The sequence below is a fragment of the Lontra canadensis genome, unplaced genomic scaffold, assembly GCF_010015895.1.
Source record: "Lontra canadensis isolate GAN:19392208 unplaced genomic scaffold, GSC_riverotter_1.0 scaffold33, whole genome shotgun sequence".
NCBI lineage: Eukaryota > Metazoa > Chordata > Mammalia > Carnivora > Mustelidae > Lontra > Lontra canadensis.
Window position 1 is genome coordinate 18,993,027 of NW_022631027.1, and position 25,612 is coordinate 19,018,638.

Here is a 25,612-nt window from a genome sequence, read left to right on the forward strand (position 1 = left end):
ACAGTCTATGTCTAAGGCAGAGATCACTTTCTCACATGACTGGCCTTGCCAGGGTCACAGGAGCACGTAGGAAAGGCATACTGGTGGGTCAGAGAAGCACTCAGATAGTTGATCAGTGGATGGTTTTTGAATGTCATTTAGGAGCCAGGCACTGAAATTTACAAGTTGACACCTGAATGGTAGGTATTTTGCAGATGTAGAGGTAGTAGAGTAGAATGTTCCAGGCAGAAGGAACAGCTTATAAGATTATCTGAAGGCAAAGTGTGACAAAATGAGTAGTGTTGCTAGTGGTACAGATGAGACTGGAATAGGGAGGAGACACCAACTTCGAAGGGACTTGGAGTCCATGTTACAGAGTTTGGACTCTATTTTGAGAAAAGTGACAAGTCTTTCAATGATTCTAAGCCAGGAACCCCAATATTTTTGTGTAAAGGATTATTTTGATTCTTGTGTTGAGACTGGGCTAAGGAGTAAGCTCTGTTCAGAGGCCATTGTAATAAAGCAGGTCAAAGATGATGGAGATCTCAACTAGGATGGTGGCAATGGCTGGAACTGTATGTTTTTGAGAGTATCAAAGAGGAGGGATCTCAGAACTTGGTGAGAGACGGAGCAATGACAATTAGATATGATAGGAAAGAAAGAGGGGGGCATTCTCAACCAGCTGCCTGAAAGGTGATGAATTTACTAAGACAGAAACCCTAGAAGGAGGAGTAGGAGAGGGAAGCCCCAAAATTCAGTTTGCCATCTGCTGAGTTTGACATGCCCACGAGAGAGCTCCATGATGGAAATGTAGGTAACAGGATTTAGCAACATGTTGATCAGAATATCTTCACCTGGTAATAATGGAAGGAGTGGTTCTATGGATCCCTATGGTTAACAGAGAATCTCTGAATCTCCTAAAATGTTTTCAAATGTTTAAGCTTATTTTGCATATGCTTATTATTTCAGAGTGGGGAAAGATTATGGAAGTTTGCTTTAGAATGTAAGTTTGGTATAACTCAAAGGCTTTAAGGACCACAGAGGAAATTGAAGGGACAACCTATATTAAAAGTGTCCAAAGAGGGGCACCTGGGTGGTTCAGTCGGTTAACCACCTGCTTTGGCTCAGGTCATGATCCTAGGGTACAGGGATCGAGCCACATATCAGCTCCCTGCTCAGCAGGGAGTCTGCTTCTCTCTCCCTCTCCTTCTGCCCCCACCCCCAGCTGGTGTTCTCTCCATCTCTGAAATAAATAAAATAAAATAAAATAAAATAAAATAAAATAAAATAAAACAAAATAAAATAAAATGTTCCAAGAGAGTCACTTAGGCTGACAGTGCTGGGCCAGGACCCCAAGAAGAGCACATAAAGAGAACACAAAGATTAAGAGGGTTCTGAAAATGAGCTTGAGAATCCACCAAGGGCAAAGTGTCAAGGGAAAGGGAGTGGTCCACAGATTCAAATGCCATCGGGAGATCAAATAAGACAGAAAAGTATCCATTGGATTTTCAACAAAGAGGTCATGGATGATCTTGGCAAGAGAGGCCATAGTTGGTGAGAAAGAGAAAGTGAGTAGAAGATGAGAAAATGGAAAATGCAGGTATAGGAAACTCAAGAAAGGAGAGGAGAGTGTTAAAAGAGGTAGCTGGAAAAGAAGACCAGAGTCCAAGGTGGGTATTTCTGCCCTTAGGATGGGAGAGATTTATGCAATGAGTCCACATTTTAAAACTTAAAGAGCTTTTAAGTAACAACCAACCAAACCAAATACACAGAATCATTTAAGGAAATCAGAAGATAGAGCTCAATGTGTCTACAGTGAGCAGGGTAGATAACAGGAAAGAGTGAACTGAGTTGAGCCTTAAATGATTAGCTTTTGGACAGGTGAAGATGAACCATTAATTGGAAGAAATCTGAGAGAAATAAGACAAAACAGTCACCTAATTTCCTTTCACCTTCTTTTGTTAGTCAAAGACTATTTTCTCAGCAAATACAGAGCCTTTAAAATGAAAATTGCCTGTAAGTCAGAAAGTGACTTCAAGTCTGAAAGTATTAACAGTTAAAGGATATTTCATCCAATTTACAATTACTACTTGTATTCTTGGTCTTCCCATATGAAACAAGCATATTCTTGGGGTCATGTTGTTCATTTCCTCATTTGGAATTTTTAACAGCAGATAGGGTGCTAAATCAGTGTAAGTTGTTGCTTCTGTCACCTAGGTTTCTAACATGTTCCATATACAAAAACACACCCATAAATAAAGGTGCTAATGTTGGAAGGGGAAAGATCCTTTCACAAGCAACTTAACACAAGTGACTCCCTGCATAGAGGAAAATGTTATAAGACCTAGCTCATAATTAAACACTGTCTATTTCACTTAACTGAATTATTTTTCTCTTATCTTTTTAGAAGACTGTATGTGTGTTAATATTAAATGTTCTGTTTATTTGTTTAAATTGAATAGGTATTGCTTAAATAGTAGCCTTTCAGCTTATTACAATTTACAACTATACAGAGGGAAGAGTATAGCTACAAGTATTGCAAATTGTAGCAGACCCCTGATGAAGAAGTGTGATCTTATCCAGGAAGGTTTGGGGAGTGGGGAGTGGGAATTACATTAGGAGCTACACCTTTTAGTTAGAAGAGAGGCCAGTAGCTCTCAGTAATAGTCTTAGCCCGTCCTTCACTTCCTTGCCATAAGTTTGGGTCAGTGTTCCAAACAGATCATCCATGTACAAGACAGAAACTTGCATGTTGCTATACAGACATTATAGAAACCAACATCAGTTCTTAAAGAATCTTATTTTCCTACCAAGAAAGACTACTGTTACTTTTTCCAATTCATGATATTCCCCACAAAGGAGAGCAAATGTAAAACCCTACAACCTTTCCTTGTTTTTATGTAATTTGGCTTTCTATATTTTTGTCCTAGTTTCTAGAAGAGGCAGGACTAGTTTAAAAATGCACACACGTCTACAGACAGACAGACACATACACACACGTAACATTTTCAGATTCCAACTCTGACAAGTCTTGATCCTTTATCCCCTGTCTCGGGTGTCTTAGTTCTCCCCTGTGTGTGGACACATTGCTTCCTGCATACACCATTCTGGCCTCTGGTCATGGTGATCCTGTCAACCTAGGTTTTACTTTCCCAGAGGATGTGGCCTCTGCTTGGGATGTTGCAATTTATAACTTGCTACCTCAACAAATATCCAGTTGGCCTTTGCAATTTTACAGTACAAGACTTTGGGTAGGGGAATGTATTTTTGTGGAAATTGCATATTCCATTGTTGCCTCTCATATATCACAGCTCTCTTCACAGGCACCGAAGGCAAGACATTTGCTAATGACCTCAAACCCCTGCCACATATAGTCTTTTTTTATTTTCTAGGCTTCTAAGCATCTTTTATCTGAGTCATTTGGACCATTTGTGGAAGACTTGTAATTACCTTATTTGCTGTGACTAGGAAATCTAAGGACTATTCAGATTGATTAGAGGCCTTGGCGGGAAAAGCTTTTGATCTGGGGTAATATCATTTTAGAGCCCGGAATGTGGGTTCTATGATTATTATCTGCGTGGGTCTATAAAATAAGCCTAAACGGCAAATTGTCTTCATGGTTATCTTTCCTTTTAAACAAATAAGAATTGTCTTTCTGGTTTAAAGAAAAACAGAAGATAACATTGCTCTTCAAACCCAAATGAAATTGTCATAGATTGCTAATACCACAAGAAAACTGCTCACTGGTGGCAATATTTTGGACACTTATTGGGAAACCCTTGATTTTGTAGTACAATTGTCTTATGGGACCTTCAGGCTTCTACTGAACAGAATGACTAGTATTGGGATTCCTTGAAGGGTGGGATGAGATATACGATATCCTAACCCCACCTCTTCCCCCTTATTGAAAAGATTCTAACGGTGGGGCCTGCAGATCTACATTTTGCCCAGAGCTTTTATGTAGCAATCACTGTGGGTTGTAAGAGCCGCCACCCCAGGAGATAGATGGGTAAAGCCTCCGTGATCGTGATTGCTAAGACCAACTTGTCTTACAGTGAACTCTTGTCTCTCTCCTGCTTAGGTGCAAATGTAATCTCCACGCCACTGTGTGTGTGTATGACAACAGCAAACTGACCTGTGAATGTGAGCACAACACCACAGGTCCAGACTGTGGGAAATGCAAGAAGAATTATCAGGGCCGACCTTGGAGTCCAGGCTCGTATCTCCCCATCCCCAAAGGCACTGCAAATACCTGTGAGTAACTTTGCTCTCTAACACCATATTCTGTGCAAGATGAGCTGACAGTTCCTCTCAATTTCACTTGCAATTGTGCTATTCCTCTTACGGCTTTCCTACTCCTCTTCAAAATGCGGCTAAAGCTTTAGTCTCTATTTCACCACTTGTAAGCACATTTTCACACTTGGATCATCTGTTAAATTCAGTCTTCCAACATTCACATCAAGTGTGTTGGGAAATGATGGAAATCAGGAGACATTTTTTTCTAAGTGGATGAAACAGGAAATGTTTGCTTTCCTCCCCAAATTAATTTCCTATTAAAATAACAACAGCCTTCAAAACTCCCAGTGGGAACTTAATTTCAGCCATCGGCAACTCCAGAAATTCTCTAAATGTTTCTAATCCCATTTCCCCTACTGGGTAACTTGAGGGATGTTTTGTCCAGAAGATGCTTCCCTGTCCAGTTTTCACTACAGCCTAACTTCGCCTGATGAATTAATTGGCTTTTTCCAAATGCCAGCTGTTGAAGTCATGCCTGGCTTGGATCCTGTTAGTAGAGCCACCTTTTGATTACCAAGCGTGACTGTGTAGGCCTGCAGGTACTACATTAAGAAAAGGAATGTCTGGGGCACCTGGGCAGCTCAGTGGGTTAAGCCTCTGCTTTCGGCTCAGGCCAAAATCGGGCTCTCTGCTCAGCAGGGAGCCTGCTTCCCCCTCTCTCTCTGCCTGCCTCTCTGCCTACTTGTGATCTCTCTGTCAGATAAATAAATAAAATCTTAAAAGAAAGAAAGAAAGAAAGAAAGAAAGAAAGAAAGAAAGAAAGAAAGAAAGAAAGAAAAGGTATATCTGAGTTCATGTGAAAAGAGCGCAGGCCTTACTTGTGCTTCCAGGAACCACGAGAGATTCCCCATTACCACCCCTGTGTGCCCCACTAAAATCCCTGAAGATCCAGAGGAAGACATGCTCTGACACGCTCAGGGAAAGACATGATTATTTCCAGAATAAACTCCCCAATTCCATGGATGGACCCATTAGCCACTTGTGAAAGCCCAAGTTTTGCCCTCTTTCAAAAGTAGAGAAAGGGTGAGGTTGAGAACATACCCGTGAAGTGAGAAGTAACAGAAATAGCAGGATAGTGAGCAGTGGGAGAATGAGGGCTTAAAAAGCCACTGGCTCTTTGTGAGGCTGAGAATGTTATCAGGTACTTCAAAGCAGCAGCTGTGAGAAGCCAAAACCTAAAAACTAATATCACAGGAACCAGGACCTTATCAAGTTAAATGTAAGAGTAATGGAGTGAGTAACAAGCCATGAAGTATGGGGGCATGAAATTATGATAAAATTTCTATGAAGCAGAAAAAAATATTCTTCAAAAGATTAAAAAAATCTCTATTTGTAAGGGGATTCCATTTCTTTCTGTGTTAAAGAAAAAAAACAGTCTAGCTCCTAAAATTAATACATAAAGCTCTGTTGAGCAGGAACGTTGATTTTTCAAGGCGATTTTATTAACAGAGACTCTGGGCTGTCCTCAGTTGTTCAGGGCCATAGACTCATGAATTCAGAAGGATCATGAGGTTATTTGTTTGCGAGCCCCTGTGCCTGACTACCAAGAATCCCTATCACCACACTTGTCACATTTGCTTTAAAGGTTTCCCTTAGTGGAAGTAGCTCCGATTTCATTTTCAGTGTCTGCTGCTTCTTTAGGGTAACAGGATGGAATGGAGGAAGGTTCACAAACCTTGTTGGCATTCTGGTTCAACCTCAGGGCCAATCAACTTGTCAAGGTGACCAGAAAGGCAGGTGAGGCCAAACTCCAGCTGCATTGGCCCCTATTCTCACATAACAGTTCTTCAACCCATAAATGAGCTTCAAAGACTTGCGTACTTCAAGACATTTTCACCGGGGACCCCTTCTTGCACCATCCGAGCTTTTTCACTGCGGTGGGTTTTTTGTTATATTCTCCATGGGAATGATGAATCTTTTGCATATTGGAGAAGATCACCAATTACTCCCTGGCCAAAGGAATGCAACCTCTTGCAATCTTCTTTGTGGTCTCCACTGCCCATCTATCCCTTAGTGTTTATTGGCCTTCTCCAGACTTTTAGACTTTTTCCCATCTTTTTTAAAATACGAAGGTGACAGAGGGACACAAAGCCCAAGGAGGCTCAAATCAATGTTCCAGTCTTCAACATGGCAGAAATTAGATGAAGGATTTCAGAGATGAAAGAGTCTTGCAGTGGAAAAACCTTACAATGGCAAGAACTCCTTAAACTAAATTTCTGACACATCAGACTGTGCTTTTAGTGTCTGAGGATGAAAATAAGCAATTCAGTGGCTTAGAACACAGGTTACAGGTTCAAATACAGTTTATCTATTCACTGGCTGTGTGACCTTGAAAAAGTAAACTAACCTCTCCAGCACTCAGTTTCCCATCTGTAATGTGAGAATAATAGCAATTCTCACTTCCGAGGGATTTTAAGAGAACTGAGCAGGCTACTGCATGTAATATGTTCAGCATAACACCTGTCACAAAATAAATGTTCAAAAATAATTTTAATTTTAGGACTTTTTTTTCATAAGGCATGCTTCTTCATTATTGGACAGTTTTAATTGTTATAAGACCTATTTTTTAGTAGTTCACTGATTTCTTGAGTATCCCGTCATTTCCAGTGAGCTTTTTCTCTTTAAGTAGCAAAAGAGCTATATTGACCCCAGTTTCTTTTTTCTCCATATTAACATCATCAAATTCCATTTCATATAATAAGAATTTCTTGTCTCTTCCTGGGTTGCTTGCCCTAGAAGTCTTCTACTTTTTTAGTGTGGAGATGTCAGCCAACATGGGACTTCTCGCACTCTTATGATTCTCATTTCATGCCAGCTTTTTCTTACACACAAGCATACATGCTTGTGTGCACACATACACACACACAACTCCAGGTGGTACATCACAAGTCCGTTATTTAAGAGGATCACATAGTATATGTCATATCCTAATACAAGAATACAAAACCTAAGAGGTATAAAAAGAGTGGCTACAATCTCTTCACCCTCAACATCAATTCCTCAATTGCCTAGAAACACCATGCATCCTGGGTAATCTCTTGATTTAGCAGAATCTCAGCAGCCAGAATCATTTCTCAATAGGAAGGTCAGTTCCTGCCCACTCTTAGCAGAAGAACTCAGAAGATCTCCCTTCACAGACAATTAACCCAGCACTCAGAGGTACCCTGAACCGGGACTTTGCTGTGAATTGTAGGACTTTGGAAGTCCTCAATTCTGGAACATCTCCAAGGCCACTTTTGTAAGGACTGTATCGAGCCAGGAAAGAAGAATGTAGAGCCCCAGTGTTCTAAAGTAGAGCCATCACTATAATATGTGAGACACGTCACATGTCCCTATGCTTTTCAATACAATAGACTTGTCAGAGGCAGAAGTAATAACTCTTGTGATTATATCTTTATACACTATGCTTTTTATTCAAGACCCATTGTGTTTTCTTGGTCTTTAAAGCCATATATATATATATATATATATATATATATATATATATATATATATCAAAATGTTTTCCTTATTTTTTCTAAAAAGCTTATGTTTTCTCTGTAAGAAATCTTTCTTCTCCCTGTTGATCTTCATTCTATTTCTGATAGTATTCACAGTGTCTTTGAATTTCATTTCTGTCTTCCAAGTAGACAGCAACTCATGCTTCCTTATGATTCACTTGATTGCTATTGTCCAGCTCCTGAATAAAACTATTAAGTAACACCTTTTTAAATTTCCAATCCTTGTGGAGTAATACACAATATTTTTCTACATATAGATGCTGAAAACTCAACAATCAACCTTTAGAAATTATAACTCTAAGAAAGATACTCTAATATTGTCTACACCTCTGCTTCCAAAGGTGTGTTCTATGACCTTTTAAAGATTCCATGCCAAAGAAGTTTGGAAAATGCTATAAACTATAATGACTCTACGACTTTCATATTACCTTATTAAAAAACATTTGAGAATCCTATAGTAAAGTAACTTATTTTACTCTGTGTTTCCCAAATATAAATGTTCATAGAACACTTAATAACTTTCTATAAAACACTCTTTCAGGGACCTTCTGCTTTAAGCAATTTCTACAGCCTAGTGATAGAAATGTCATGAAGATAGACAGAAAGCCCATCCAGTTCCACTGTATTCAATCTTTCACTTTCTTTTTACCTACACAGTCTAATATTCTTCAAAGAGAGAAAATTAAATTGGTCTGGCATTGACATTATTTGTTTGTTCAGAAATCCAACTCGAATTGTTACACAATATCTAGGGCTCTTCTGAGTAATGGAAAGTAATTTGATGATCATTCTATTATTTTCTCTCGTATTAAATTCGCATTGACCAATTTATATTTTCCCAGGTGTGCTCATGTGTATGTCATTATCCAGACAATTTCCTAAGTGCTTTACATGCATTAGTTCATTCTTAACTCACAGCACTCTTATAGATGCCATTAGTTTCATTTTATAGACGTGGAATCTGCTGACTGCTGAGCTCAAGTACCCTGTTTAAGGTTTCCACCACTTGTCAGGGTGAGAAGGAGGATTGGAACCCACGTATGTCTTGACTTCTAGGACTGCACTTTGCACCGTATTGCTTTTCAGGTTAAAGTTCAGTTACTTCCTCTGTTCTCCACTGGGGTCTGAACCTTTTGACACTTGCTTAGATAAGCCAGCCTTATCTAAATCTGATTTCTCCTACTTCTCTTCCTGGATTTCTGCTTGTTATTTTTTTGCCTTCAAATGCTCCCTGTCTGCCCTTGTTTCAAATTTTCAAGCTCTCCACACCTCCTCTTCTCGGTCTACAGTTTTTTTTTTCCTTGTCCTTTTCATCAGTTCCTGTGGTTTTAGTTCTTAGTGACATTGGCTTAACAGTAATCAGTCAATTACAGCCTGGAATCCTTTTCATGAATCCAGACCAATTTTTCCAGCTGTCTAGGAAGATCTCAAAGTCAACATGCCGGATACTGGATTTATTCCTTTCTCCAATTGCCTTTCTCTCACTCTTTATTATAATTCTCCTTTTTCAAGATTACTCCTCTAGTGCAGCCTACCTAGACCCTCCCTGGCAAAATTAATTGCTCTTTTCACTCTAGATTCTTTTTTTTTAAGGTTTTATTTAATTATTTTATAGAGATCACAAGTAGTTAGAGAGGCAGGCAGAGAGAGAGGGAGAGGGAAGCAGGCTCTCCACTGAGCTGAGAGCCCAATGTGGGACTCGATCCCAGGACCCTAAGATCATGACCTGAGCTGAAGGCAGCGGCTTAACCCACTGAGCCACCCAGGCTTCACTCTAGATTCTTGACAGTATATGTACACTTACAATCGGTTGACTTTCTATAACCAAAATTGTAATAATAATAATAATAATAATAATAATGGTAGCTTCTATTTATTAATAGAATAACCATTGGATCTTATACTTTGTGAAGGGCTTTAAGTGCTTTCTTACATTAAATCCTTACAATGGTCCTCATGGGGTATGTACTATTTTTATCCACATTTGACAGATCAGGAAACACAGCCACACAAAGATTAATAAGTAAGTTGTCCCAAGGTCCCACAGCAAATGCATTACAGAACAAGATTTAAACTTTAGTCCACCTGACTTCAAGAGCTAAAATGTTAGCAATTTGAGAACTGAACCATGCTGTATTCCTGGCCTTTATAAATGTCTGTGGGATCAACTATTTGGTGAGTGAATAAGTCACCCTAAATAATGCTGTAATGTGCACATGGGTACATTGACCTCCCATCCATCTTCCCGTGTTTCCTAGAATGTGTGGTCTTCATGGCTCAAGAGCTCTAACACAAGGGTCTTCAATCTCTGACAGGAAGAGTTAGTCAGCTATCTTGGAGGAAACAAAATGGGAAAAAGACTCACTTTTTTTTCATGGTTGCTCATGGCTGGCTGATCTTCACAGACCTCCCCAAATGGCATTCATGGCCTCAAGTGACTTGAGCACTGTCAGGCTCTGTCCACCATCCTTTGAGACTCAGAACCCCAATTCTATCAACACAGTAAGAGAACACTCTCTACTCAGAGCACTTTCCTCATGTGTAGGACCCCAGCTGCTGGCCCAATATCTAAAACCAGAATACCAAATTATTCATGTACAACCACCAATCCACAGTCCTTATCTGAAGCTCATGTAACCTGGTATAATTTGGAATTCAAAATTCCAAAATTAGGATTTCATAATACATATATTGTAGATGCATAATTTAACCATACCCACAGCACAATATGATGTAGCACCACTTAATCAAACATTTTAGTATTTCTGCAGCAAACCTGTTATTATTCTCACTTCATACCCCTTCCAGTCATGTTTTGCCACCAAATTAGTTCAGAGCATGTTATGTTGTGCTGCAGGTGAATTTTAGGGGAAAAAAAGAAAAAACCTTTTAGTTTTCAGAGTCTTTTTGTTTGTTTTTGTGTTTGATGATTGGAGATAAATACAATAAACTAAGGGATAGTATAGAGTGGTGGTTATAGGCTCAAGCTCTGGAACCTGGACCTCTAGATTCAAATCTCAGTTTCCTTCCCAACTATAGAGATGACCTTGGGCAAGCTCTTTGTGTTTGAGTTCCCCCATCTGTAAAATAAACCTGAGTGCTGACCTGATAAGGTTGTCATAAAAATTAAATCAATTAATACACTTAAGGTATTCAGAACAGAGGCAGGCACATAGTAAGCACACAATAAAGTGAGATGCTGTTGTCATGACAATTTCACTGAGATCTAACACTGTGGACTCAACCCAGCCTGGTGAGTAAATTCTCCCTTTAGAGACAGCAACTATCTAGGGAGATAAGTTGTGTCTAAATCCCAATTTATTCATCCAGAACATGAAATAACTGTGATGGTATTCAGAATAGTTAAGTTCTTATGACCAGTGTATTCTCTCCCTTGTAATTAAGACTCTTCCCAGAGCCAGATAATAATCAGAAGGTTGCTTGGTGAGCATGGGACAGGAAAATATGACTCGAATGCCAATAACATGAGGCTGAAACATTCTGACACACCCATCCTATCACACAGTAAGCCTCCCTAATGCCAACAGAACACTGAAGGTCTGAGAGCTTACAGGGTACCCCTCCCTCTTCCTGAGACAATGCTAGCCCAGTGCTCCTCTTTCTATGCTTCCTCCTTCTCATTGGCTGTTCTCCTGTTCTTCACATATATCAGTAGGCTACCTCAGGCTGCTGTCACCTCTGTCAAGTCTGTCACATATACTCAGGTCCTAGACCGTTTCTGTTGTTGTAAGATGACTTTAGCTGTCTTTGATTGGATCATTTATATATTGATTCCATGGTACAATTCTATGAAGGCAACTTTATTTCCCTTCACTTTCAAGTTCCTAGTAGACAGCTCACTATACCTCCTATTAACACAGTGGTGCCAAGGACCAGGGCTGGAAGGACATTGGAAATAATTCTCCAGATTATGAATGAGGCTGCAGAATGTTTTCTTCCTCATCACCCACCCACCCACCAACTTCAGCTGGGTTTTTTGGAGTTCTAGCTCCTGATGGCTATAGCCTGGTTTCTTCTGAAGACCTAGTCATCTACTTGATGGGCTTTTTCTCAAGCCATCTGTCACAACAGGGGCAATATTTCCTCTCAGTTTGAGGCATACCATATCTGTGTCCCTTCTGATTTCCTCCATGAAAAGCTGCTGACTTTGCTTTGATTCTCAGAAGGAGTTATGGCTTTTAGCACTGCATCAATCTGCTTCAGAAGATTAGGATGTTTATTTTTGAGATCGCCATCACATTGCCTAACTGGGCCCCCTTTAGCCATTTACTTGGTGGGAGAGTTAGTAAAATAGAAAGAAGTAGGAGAAAGAGAAGAAAACAATTATATAATTCTGCTAAGTTCTCATCCTCTTAATCGCAGCAGAATTCCTTCAAAACAAACATTAAAATAAATATAGGAGTGGGGAGGGCCAGTGGAGGAGGAACTAACTGAAAGAGCGTTTACACTGAACACCTGCTCATTCTTTTAGCACAGGAAGCCCTTTGGCGTATTCAACATGTGTGTGTGTCTCCGATTGAAGTACCATTTCTCTTCTAGAAGAAGCACTAGTATTAAACTCATGTGCCATGTACTACAGAACCTTCTGGTGAAGTTCCTGCATACCTGGGCTTTATTTCCTCTGTGCAAGTTGAGCAGTGTCTCAGCAGACAAGAACTAGGAATTACCTCTTCCAATGTTGAATAGAAAAGTGTTGACTTGGACAGGCCTCTTGCTTCTGTTCCTGCCTTCAGTTTCCTCTTTTGCAAAGTGGAGGGCTTGATGAGATTATTGCTTAACTCCCTTTCTGCTCTTCATTTTTAAATGACTCTTTCTGAATTAGTTTATCTGGTATCCTGCTTCCTTTCTGTCTACCTATATCATCTCTTTATCTTTCATGAGTATTTTTGAGGTTGTTTCAGAGAAGGATTTCACCTAAGAAGCTTAAATTTCAGGATTCCTCCCTAGGATCCTTCTAAACTTAAAAAAAAAATTAATGTCATATTTAATTTTATATTTTAAAGTTAATATTCTTTTTCTTAAAGAGAGCTCCCAGATTTGGATATGCTTTAGACCCTACAACATCTGTATTTGCCTCCAGGGTGGCTTAGGGAAAAAGACAAATACAAATAAGAATATCCAAATAGGAGTTTAAAAAAGAAGATATGAGAGAAATAATAGAAGGTAAATAAGCCAAATAGGAAGTGAGTTTACCCAGTTGCGCTCCAGGTTGCGTTTTTTAGTCTCTTGACTTCCTGGAAGGCAAAGTTGTGAGGGGCATCTGTACATTGTATAACTGTGGTTATTGGAGTGGAGGAAATGTTCAGAGGGAACAAACATATCCACTCATACTGAACTCTGAGAAATGTTTCAGTGAAACATTTTATATGGGACAAGATCATACCATGGCCAAAAGTATTTTCACTAGGATAGAAAATTCTTGGTTACCAGTGATAAAGTTTTGCTCAGATACACTCGGGCAGCTCTTCTGTATCAGGCATTGTCCCAGGAAGATACTAGAAATACAGAAAAGAACGAGACATGGTGATTGCCCCTCAGACCTCTCAGGCAAACACAAACAATTATAAATGTAAGTTGGTAAGTTTCTCAGGGAGGCCTACCCAAGGAGGTGTGCGATCACAGGGAGTGACTAATTCACATCCAGGAGATGAAGAGGAAGGGAAGAGATAACCTCCAAGCTCAGTTTTAAAGGTAAAAATATTGTTTACATAATGCTTGTCACTTCACAGGGAATGTTAACAAAAACAAACCTGCCAACGTGTATCTAGAGTTTCCCTGAGCCTAATCTGACTTTCATTACTGTGGTTTATAGGCGCTGTCTCTGTTGCCAGATGGAATTAGATTCCATCTGACAACAGAGACAGATGCATGTTGTCAGAGGGATGCATCCATACATTCATTGATGCATCCCTCCAAGAACCCCAAAGAAACCCACCTTTCATGAAATGAATTGTAGCCTTCTTGTCTTATTCCTTAGGAATCTGGCAGACATCTCATGGCTTGTTTGTAGCCTTTTTAAGGCATGCAGTGGGCTTATTAAATTCTTTAGTTGTCTATAGGGAACAAAAAGCAAGATGTTTGACCATTTGGGGAAAAAAGTAACATTTGAAAATATACTAATGGGCATCCCTTGGTGTTCAGTTATTTGCTTCTTCAAAAACCTTTATCCCAATGAAAAGTTTAAAAATCATTTCCAAGCAATTCCCATTTTGCAGCAATGGCTAGAAAGGAACTCACCTAGCAACACCTCGAAAAGTTGTGAGCCACAAAATGAGGAAGAAGATGAATTTCCAGCATCCAAAATGTTAGGGAATAGAAAACATCTTCATGACGAAAATAAGATCTCATAATGGCCTCGCCTCGAGAGGCTTGTCGAGCTGCAGTGAACCCTGCTCCCCGCGCTGGCATCCCCAAAGGAAGGAAACATTTCGGCATCTTCCTTGAGCATTCTGCGGCAGCAAGTACCGCATCAGACAGTCTTGCAGGCCGGCTCGCCATTGCATCTGGCCAAGCAGCCTGGATCTTCACCTTGCATTATGCATGGCCCTCTAACTCCGGTTAAGTTTGAAAACGCCCGGAAAGTCTCTTCCTGCCACCCTAACTCCCATTCTCTTTGACGGACCACAAAAGGCAGGCGGATCCAATGCAGCAGGATTTGCAATCACGGGGAACTTTGGAGCTTCTGCAGTTGATACTAAAATTGTGATGCTGCCATCATACCTCACTCAACAGGGGATTTAGAAAGAAAAAAAAAAAAAAGAAAGATTCAGTACCAAGTCACTGTCAGGCTATATCAAAGACAGTCTGCTGAAGTGTGGGGTCAGGAATTCAGCAGCCCTTTGAGGAGATTGCATTCAGCTTGAAATTCGGCTCAGAGAACAAGAGTTAAAACAGATTTCCAGTGTGGGTGGGAGAGTGATCAGTAATTAAGCTGAATGACCCTAAACTCTGTGCATTTAAAATCAAGAGATTTTGAATGTACTTTATAGCTAATGATAAAATTTTATTCCTCTCAAGTTTGTTTGTTTGTTTGTTTGTTTTTTCACATCATGGTAATCTTTAATTCCTCCTTCTCCCCTCCCTATGAAGAAATAAGAAAAGATCTTTTAGGTTTAAAGACTACACGGCTCGAAATTTCTGAGTGAGGTACAGTGATTTAACCCATTATGTTAAATGTTAAATGTTAAAACAAGCAGAGGGCAGTTGTTCAAAGATAAACACAAAAATAGAAGCTTAATGATTCCTACGTTTACCACCTGTTAGGACTACACTCCAGTGATGTGGAGAAAAGGCTGCACAGCTCATTAACAGCTATCACTTATTGGCTACGTACCATGTGTCAGACATTTTTATGGATTATTTCATTCAGTCCTCACAGCAGCCCTGTGCAGTTGATATTATTAACCCCTTTCTGGTGGTGAGGAAACAGGCCTAGAGAGGCTGGGAACTTGCCTGAAATCACCTAGCTGATCCGTTGCCAAGCAATACTCTCACTCGCTTCTGCCTGAGTCCCATCCTCTGCTCCCATCTGCACCACGACCCAAATTTAGTGGAGGAGATGTAAAATCTCCAAGTCTCCCTCAGCCATATCTATCATAGTGTTGCTTGGTTGGTGGGCCGACAGTATCAATAAAAGTACTCCATAGCAAGGACAGGTAGAGTACACACTGCCCGCCAAGTACCACTTTGAGTACTTTACGTATATCTATTTGTGTATCCTTGCAACAACCCTAAGAGGTAGAAAACCAAGAATAAGCAGCTTGCCCAAGGTCACGCGGTCAGTGAGGGTAAGAGCAAAGCTTCAAACCCAGACAGCCTGCTTCCCTGGCCCCTGCTCTCGGCCGGGAGTTTTCCGGGGACAGACTAAATTCCTATCCACGTTTGTACCAAGCCCACTGCATTCTGAAATGGTCCCACCACCTTCACACAACCTGTAAGTTGAAGTAGAACCTGGGATAATGGCTGAAGTCCATGATCAATATGAACAACCTAATGTCTCCTTAAACTATTCTTCTCAATTACGTTTCTATTACAGAGCTTAATCCACATATCTGACATGTCAAAGAGGACTAAAAATGATGGTTCTGTGAAATGAATCAAATAAAAGGCCAAATGACTTTCAGCAGCTAACATATGCATCTCATAACACATCTAAAGAGATCTGGTGCCTACGTGGGTATATGTGTACAGGTCCACATGGTGTATATTTGGCACTCTGTGCCCAGAACATAAGTCTAGCTTAAAATCTGTTTTGAACCACGTACAAATGTTCATTAACCTTACAGGCAGGCACAAAATGTTTGATGTCATGAAGCTTGTCTTGAACCAGCTGTTGAAGTTGAGCATTAATTTTCCAACCTTGCCAAGTTCAGGAGTTCTAGAACGAAAGCAAAATGGTTTGGATGGATGAATAGATATCTTGCTTTTTCGTGTGTATTTCCTGATGATCTGAATGCTATTAGGTGTTAAGTTTCTGAGATGTTTATATTAAGTTAACGATGACATGTATTAATAGCTAACAATTTTTCTTTATTGTTTTTTCTCTCTCCAGGTATCCCCAGTATTTCCAGTATCGGTAGTAAGTAAAAAAAAAAGTCACCAAACCAAGTCTAGGCTAGCTTTGTTTTCTTGTTGAGCTCCTAAGGTCTATTTTCCCAGTGTCCATTTCTGATGTAAGAGGGTATTTTCTTTGTGAATTGAACCGTTGTGTGTGTTCTCTGCACAGATAGGGTGAGAGCACAGATAAAATAATTATCAGTGCATAACTTCTCTGTGGATATCACAGATATCACAGTACCATGGCTTTCCTGACCGCTTTTGACCAATGAAGGCTACCTTCACACAGGTGCAATTACTTAGGTAACCATAGCTCATTTAGCAAAAATATAAACAGTCCTATTACCCATGCTTAGTAACCAACAACAAATTGAACTTTCTCCTTAGGACTGGATGTGGATTTCTCCCATAATTTTTAAAAGCAGAGAATGAATACCAATGAACACTTTAGGCATATTCATTAGAACCCAATGAAAACGCCATGAAACCAAGGGGAGGGAATTTTAGTAATTTATTACACTCCAATCTTTGTGAAGGCCTGAAAGAGGTTGGTGATCATTAGTCTTTCTGGGGGAATGAAGAGGAAAAAAAATCAGTATGTCCATTTCTCCCTCTGAAAATACAGTGATCCATCTTCTCCTGACTACTTAGGTTGAAGTGTGATAGAGAATTGGGTACAAAAAATATATGCAGAATTTAGGAATCCAGCTAGTAGAAATTCCTGTGAGAAATCTCTTAGTAGAAATAGAAGCAGTTGAAAGAGAAATCCCTCTTCAAGCTTCTACGAAACATTTCTCTAGTACCATTGCATAGAGCATTCTCCCGGCTATCGTGGGAGAACCAGGCTATAGCTCCTTATTCACATGTAAAACAATGACACCCCAACACCAAGCCTGAAATGCTCATTAAGGAAATGCCCCACAGCTTCGCAGAGCAGGACCTTACGTGTTCTTACATTTCATACCCGTTCTCTCTGATGCCTAAATCCTTTGCACGACTGCTGAATAACCCATTAAAAACAGAGTGCTGGGGAGACAGAGATTAGGTACTGCACGTGAAGACAAGAGTTTTCACTGTGGTCTCACCCGTCACGGACTTCGTCATGGGTGCTGGGCCACCCAGGGTGATGGCAGTATGAACAGCCGTTGTTGAATACCCAACATCCATCTTCAGCACAATACTCTGATAATTTGGATAAAACAGCTTCCTACTTCTGATAAATGCATGGTCAGGTCTTCCAATCTGCAAATCGAGCCAGTTTACTTAAGCTTGGAAATAGACCTGGACGCAGATTTGTTAAGCACTAGACACGTGAAATACCATGAAAATCAGCGGCTTTGTAAATAGAGGTAGTGTTCCCCTCATTTCAGATACTAGTCTAATTCTGCAGCCTGGACTATAGTATCTTGCTGAAATGGCATCAGTGCTGCAGACTCGCAGGGGAAGCCTTCAGCTCTCATAGTCTCTGTGATCTGCTTTAGTATCTCCCCTGGGATTTGTCTAATTGTGTGAGTATATATATATATATATATATATATATATGTCATGTATACATACACACAGGCTTCCCACAGGGGGCTCCTTTCAGGCCTTGACAATTTCATTTACATATGCCTCTTAGAACAAAAGGGTACCAAGGGGAAGCCAGCTGAGACGGATTATTGAGGCTGCCCCGGCGGGGTGACCTGTCAAATTTTCAGAAATGGATGCATGGAAAGTAGTTCTTTGGCGCTGGGGTGTTTCTGTTCTGCGTGTCGGTCGTGTGTCGCATGGGATCACCGACTGTATTGCTCACTCAACATCTCATCTGGCCGTCTCCACCACGTGCCCCATCTCTGAGCATCAGCAGATGTTGACCTTTTACACACTGAGTCAGGAAATTCCAGTTTCGTTTTGCTTTGTTTTATTTCAAAATCAGTGGTGACCTGAAAGGATGTTTTGTGGTGCCTTTGGAAAATGTATCTACCTTTTTGATCAGGAGCCTAGGAAAATTTAATTCCTTAATACTGAAACAAAACCTGCTAGCAAACAAAATGATAGTTTGTAACCTGCCTTCCTTATGCCTCTGGCTGCTCTGCTTGGAGTGCAGTGGGGGTTCCCTCAGATTTCTCCAGCAAACAGGGTGTCAAAGGTGCCAGGAGTCACCCAACATCACACACAACTAGCTTGCCGATCGCTGGCTTTAAAGTCAAGAGATTGATTATAAAAGCCATCAAACAGGATAGGATCTTCTGGGCTGCTTCTGTGGCATTCGCACCTTCCTTCTTTGTGGGCTCATAAGGCGCTCATTGGGTGCACTAGTGGATTCCTTTCCTCTGCAAAGGGCAAGAATTCACACAGAGATGACTTGCTGCCTACTCTAGAGGGCACAGGAATGGGTTTCCAAGGTATATGCCAGAGAAGAATGAGTTGCTTGAATTTTTAACTAAGTTTGGGTGGTTGCCAGGGCTTTTCCCTTTATCCCAGAGAAGGAATCAACCAGCATAATTCCAACCAGTATATAGACAATGCCATTATAACAGATGTAATATCCGTGAGACTCACATCATCAAAGCATATCTCAAGGAAAGTGAATGATACATACCATTGATGTAAATTATTGATGTATGTAACCATAAGTTCACATACATATATTATCTACACAATGACTAAAGATTTTGGAGCCGTGATAGGTTTCAGTATAGATCTCAAACTGTCAACACCAGTATTAAGGTTCAAATGCATGGACAGAGTGGCCATCCTTTCCGATCATCTGCTAAAAATATTTTTTGAAACAAATTTCCCATTAAGGTCATGTGTACCTGCTGTTGTCTATTTTTTTAGGAAATAGGTTTCCCAACCATTTCTGAGTTCCTTGATTTAAAACTTGGTCATTTCGATGTGCTTTGGCCATGGCTGAAAAAATCCTGGTGGTATTGTCAGCAATTAATGAATCCCAAAATAGATCTACAGTCATTTGAGCCTCGTGATCTCTGTTTTTACTTTACCTAATGTGGCAGTAATTCATTCAGGTTTCATTTTTTTATGTATACAAAATGTAACTTATGCTTAGAAGTAAACATTCACAATTTTATCCAAGTGAACATTTGTTGATGCTGATGATACTGATTAATCGTTGGTTTGGTGTGGATGTTTTTGCTAGAGTGATAAACTAATCATTACCTTCTAGCATATATTATCTGCTCCTTAGTTCTGAAAAGCAAGTGATTTTGCTAATTATGTTAAACAGTATAAAGACCATAATTAGAATAAGAACTGGCCTAATGTGCAAATAGCTTTGTGTGGGTGATTATCACTTAAGAAAGGAGATGACAGATGAGTCAGAGATTAAAGGTAGGGCAGCCATTGACATGAAAGATCACCTCAGGAAACACCATTTCAAACAACTTGGCATTTTTTAATAAATAAAAATATGTCCCAGGATAGCCACAAAAGAGAAATGTAAACATTCTGGGGAACCAAGGATACATTATTTGTTTAAATTACTTTTGAGTGATTGAGCTCATGGCATATAAAGCATAGAATATTGATGGAGGAGTTTGACTGTCCCCTCCTCTCTACCTCTTCCAATTAGAAATAATGGTTTACTTCAGGGAAATATTCCATTTTCCTGTTTTCTCTTATAATGAGCATTGCCTTCATCCTGGAGTTAAAACTTCATCTCTAATTTGATTTAATTGACAAGACTGTTAAACAAGGGAAGTGCTACCCGCAGGGATCCATCAGCCTGGAGAGAAAACCCAGAGATGTTTTCTTACTTGAAAATATTTGATGCCAGTTGGAGACCTTGTAAAAGTTGCTTTCCAGACAGCATCCAAATATTTTTGCTCGGTACCCGTTTACTGTAGAAACCTGGATCGTGAGGAAAATAACAAGGTTAATCATTTCCCTACCCAGGGGTAATTAATAATCATGTTCATGCTATCCAGAGACCTGCAGTGCTTGTTTGTTTTCTTCCCTTTGCTTTAATACTTCTAAATCCCCCAAATAAAAGTTTCATTTGAATTGCCCTTTAACTAATTAGGTTTTATATAATGAGGAAGAAAATGTACAGGGTAGTGTAGCTATATGGCAAATTGCATGGTGTGCTACGTTAATTTTGAACTGTTTGCTGATGTTCCGGAAGGAAAGCTCAGGTCCCAGGTGAAGCGCCTTTGGGACTTTGTTATATCGTGTGCCCAGTATCCTCATCACAGATCCATTTCATATTTGTGTAACTAGCATTTCACATTCATGAAAACTTTGTGGTTATCCTAAAACTGAATGAACATTAGGACATAGCTGCTGCTTTAATCCTGAAGAATACATCAAATATTACAATGAAGGAGGGGCAAGTATCCTTTACCTAAAAAAAAGAAAAAAGAAAAGGAGCAGTTTAATAATGCTATCGACCATTGCCCACCTTGAGCAATTTGATGTTTTTCATGCATTAACCTCTTCCCAGGTGAAGTTAGAATGTCAAGCCACTTTTTAAGTGTGAGCTGCTATCTGTATCTTTGCTGTTATCTCTGTGTGGGGCATCAGGACATTCCTAGCTTGACCAAAGATTTGCCAAGATCTCTGAAAGGGCCCCCGATGAACCTTCGAACATGTAGCCGTGAACTTCTGCACCAATGGTGTAGGTATCGTTGAAATCTTCTTGGAGTATAAATAAGTAGGTGGCCAACTAACTGCTTCACTTCCCGGGAAGGGTGAGACCGAGCTTTCACCCAGAACTGGAGGGAGATGTTCCCATATGTCCACAGAATTCCATTTTACAAATGGCGAGTGAGTCCGAGGCTCAGAGTGGCCAAGTAACTTGACCAGTATAATAGGACGAGGAAGGCCTGTCTGACTCCAAAAGTTATGCTCATAACCTTATACCACATGGAAGAGGTTAGAAAGAAAAATTCTAGATTTATTTATTCTTGCCACAGACTCCTTCCAATCCACCACACAGCACCTTACACCTGTTGATTCTTGAACTGAACTATTTTTTGTGCAGGGAAATTTAGTGTCGTGGAGAAAAACAGAGATACATTTTCTTGTACCTCACTGTGTTGTCAGCGGAAGTTACAAAGATCATGCATGAGGAGATGGGGGAGGGGACTGTGACCCTCCACCCCATTAATGTATGGCCTTCCTCTACCACTAAACATCCTCAGTATTCTGAGGAAGATGGGAAATGTAGATATGTCAAGTGTAGTCTAGAACATGAGATAGCTCATGAAATTTGCCATGCAAATTGTGAAATGTGTTTGTACATATTGTATGACAGTAAAAATCCACATTTTTTTCTTTATCGAAATAGCCACTTGTAGCAAAAATAAAATGCTGTGTGGTATCTCAAGGACAGACTTACCACTATCACATTAGGCTTTATCTTCCCCACCAGTTTAATGACACCGTAGTTCCGAGGATAGGCAGCTTACTGTGAAAATGATAAGATTACCTCCAAGGCCCCAGAGATTTCTTCTAGAGAGTTTTAGGGTTTTCTATAGATTCCTTTCTAGGCATCAGTAATGTTTGCAGATTCTCTGAGTAATAGCAGGAGTCACTATATAAACCCAAAGGAAAGTTGTGACTTTGTCTCTACCTAATATTTTCCTCACACTCTCCCGGAAGAAAGATGTCCCAGGAAGGCCCACTAATATCGCCTTAGCAGTGGCTTTTCATATCCATGGTGGCACCCTGTTTCCCACTATATTTTAGAACCCCCAAATTAAGTAAAATTAATATTTTTAGGAAACTTAAAGAGCACTCATCTGACATAATCATTTTACAGATAAGACAACTAAGAATTAAATGAATTGTCCAACTTATCTGGACAGCGGGCAAGGCAGGATTCCAGCTCAATGTCCAATTTCCAAATTAGGACTCTTCACATTCTACCATGTTATTAGAATTCACCTTCTCATTTGATGAAACTACTGAAGTATGAAATTCTACATGGTACAACTTTCTAGAAAACAAAAAAAGAGATGGGATATCACGGTCACAACTTACTCTGTTTTTAAAGTGTGCCCACTTTTAAAGCTGCCTATAGTTCATGCAAAGGGAGTGCTATGGATGATAGAAGGTGACTTTATTTTCTAAAACAACCCTACCTCTAAAGCTTTCTTGATATAATACAGTGTTTTTAACCTTCTGCTTCAAGCTGGTCTTCTAGCTTGATAAACTATGGCATCAGCAATAGATGGTCAATGTCACCAACTGTCACATAGTTCTCTCCAATGTATAGTGCAGAGTTTTCCTTGGAGTACAGAGAAGAAAAATTTTCTTCCAAAGTTTCCCTTTCACAACTAGAATCTCAGTTTTTCTGATTCACAAAAACAAGTTTGAAGTGCCACAACCAAACTGTCACATAACAGTTTCCTGAATTCTCTCCCTAATGAAAAACGAAATTCAGATAAGATATATATTTGATTCGTAGTCAAAACTGATTGATTCTAAACTTAAAGAAACTTGGAAATTAACATTTTGTCTTTAACTATTAAAAATTAAATCTTTTTCACAGTATCTCCAAAATCATTTCTATTGCTTTCTGAGCAATAGTATTCATCAATGGAGAGCCTAAAACTGGATTATTCCCTAAAGTAAACTATATCTTAAGTGAGCTTTTTTTACATATCAGAATCATTCACTTTGGGAATAATTAAGATTGCAAAATAATGGAGGAACACATTATTTTTCTCTACCTCAATTCAGTAAGGACTGTTACTACTACAGTAATCTGATTTTTATTACAACAGCAACCACAATTGGGATAATAAGAGCTAACATTTATTGAATGCTCACCACAATGTCAAGCAAATATTAACCCACTGAGTCTTGAAAGCAGCCAGCAGATAATGACATCATCCCCATATTACAGATGAGAAAGACAAAGAGAACTTAAGAAGCTTGTCCAAGCAGTAAAACTGAGATTCTGAACAGGCTGACCTCTACTTACATGCACCAGATCTTTAAAATAATCTCCCCTGAATAGGTATTTTTTAAGGTTCCCATAAATGTGCTTTGCAAATTCAACAATAACAGTAGAGTAATAGAATCTGGTGGACATTGCAGATATTTTTTTTTCTTTTTTAGGGGGACAGTTGTGGAGTATGTGGTTATGGTCTCCATACTCCTAGAGCCAGTCTTTGGAGTCTAGTCAAGAAGATCATCAAGATGAGCCCAGTCCATTTTCCCAGATGTATTGTGCCAACATCCTTAAGAAATAGGGATTTCCATAAAAGGCTATTCTTGAATGACTGGCCATCTACAACCCCATTGGGCACATGTGGGGATCCCTCCCCTCATCCCAGTAATTTCTCAAGTCCAGTGTGAATTTCACTACGACAGTCAAAATATCCACTTTCAAAACAGGGAGCAATAATTTTCCCTTCCCGTTTAGTCCTCTAGATTCTCCAAAGAGCAACAGGCTTCATCCTTCCACGAACTTGAGTGGGACCCTGCTAGATCATGAGAGAACCACTGGAGTGATAGAACTTAACAGCTGAGGGAAACCTTGGAGACCTTTTAGTCCAGCACCTTTATTTACAGATAAGAAACTGAAATCTAGAGAAATTAAAAACCAGACAGTTCCTCATTAGTAGAACTGGGACCAAATCCCATTTTTCTGACTCACAGTACCATTTGCCCTGTAAGAAACTGCCATTCCCAGACCTTAGAATTGACTCATAGATATACCCTAGTTAAATCATGAAAAAATGAAATTAATAAATTATGCCACAGTTCTCCCAAAGAGACAATACATACTTTCAATGTAATATAATTTTTGTTTTCTATTTGTAATTTCCCCCTACTCGAAACAAGTGGCCCACTAGCTAAAAATTCTCTGAGGCTATATGCTACAAAGATTTTCATTAGAATTGGATATGATAACATAGATTTTGTCTCAATTGTGCTATTAATATCACCTCCAATGTGAATTTTACTCCTGGGAATTAAACATTTGTTAGTAATATTGATTAAATATTTATTTGAGCCAGGATCTTAGAATAGTAAGAGTAAACGGAGAGCAACTGCCTAATTTTAAGTTGTTTCCTTACTTGGCCTTGCAATTATAAGAAAAATAAACTTTCTTAAAAATAAGATGGCTTAGTCAGTTAAGTGTCCAACTTTTGATCTCAGGATCATGAGTTTGAGCCCTGCATTGGGCTGCACTCTGGTTGTGGAGCCTACTTAAAAAAAAAAAAAAAATAGGTAGATAGAGAAGATGAGATCGTAAATTAAAAATCCCATGATGGCCAAATATTGCAACATGATTCCACAGACAGTAACGTGTTGTAAGAATTTAACAAGAGACCACAAATTTCAGTATCTTTTTTTCAGGACATTTTTCCTCCCAAGGAAAAATCAGCACATAAAAATTTTTCCCACCAGAGTCACATATAGATTAGATTAGGATTTCCACATGGTATGACTGCTGGTGATTCTGAGTTTTGATTGTTCAGAAAGTTAGGCGTTCCACATAATGGAAACTATTTGGGGAAAAAAAGTCTAATTCTATTTCCAGGCAAATACAAGGGTTACCTACCTCCCCTCCTGCAAGAAACCATCTTAAGTACAAAATTCGGAGGAAAGTTGTATTCTAGGTAGGGATCAGATAGTAACTGAGGTATCTATCTTGGTAATTCCATACAGTCAGGTAGTTAACAATTCAGAGGCAGAATGACCTATGTTAACTTTTTATACATATAGGAAGATCCTTAAAGTGGAACCTTCGCACCCCAGGGAAAAATTATGAAACATTAAGAAAAGAATATGCTAAAAATAGGCATAAGCAAATATTTAATGTATTGGAATATGGAATAGAGCTTAATTTATAACACTAATTTTCAAAACTCAATTTTAAATTGATTTGGTATAAATTTCTGTCTTAGATTTCTTGGCAAAACTTACTAACAAAATAATATTACTTTATTTCATCAAGACATACAAGTCACTGAGTACTTAACATTAAGTTTACAAACAGCACCCCCACTTATGACCTGTATTTGTCTCTCCTACAAGAAAAAGATGGAGAGAACCATTTCAATGCACTGAAATATTCTTACTTTAAAGCTAATAATATAAATATATATTCTATACACAACCACAACTTTTTTTCTAAATAATTTCTAAAAATCATATTAATTCCCTCAAAATACAAATGTGTAGTTTTCCAAAAGTGATCATCGCAGCTCAGGTAGACTTGTTCTGTTAATCCAGTATCTACCCAGCTCCAGGATGCTCAAGTGAAAAGCAGCATTCAGTCAACAGCTTGAATACTCTGC

The 25,612-nt window shown here is 39.3% G+C and overlaps 1 protein-coding gene across 8 annotated transcripts in view; it reads left to right on the top strand.

Moving 5' to 3' along the window:
• Window positions 1-25,612, top strand: part of NTNG1 (netrin G1) — a 336,025-nt gene that overhangs the window by 248,878 nt on the left and 61,535 nt on the right. For all 8 annotated transcript variants that reach the window (XM_032867251.1, XM_032867256.1, XM_032867252.1 and 5 more), the window contains exons 4-5: window positions 4,061-4,233; window positions 16,348-16,374. In XM_032867251.1, coding sequence (XP_032723142.1) covers window positions 4,061-4,233; window positions 16,348-16,374 — 200 coding nt within the window. The remainder of the gene's footprint in view (window positions 1-4,060; window positions 4,234-16,347; window positions 16,375-25,612) is intronic.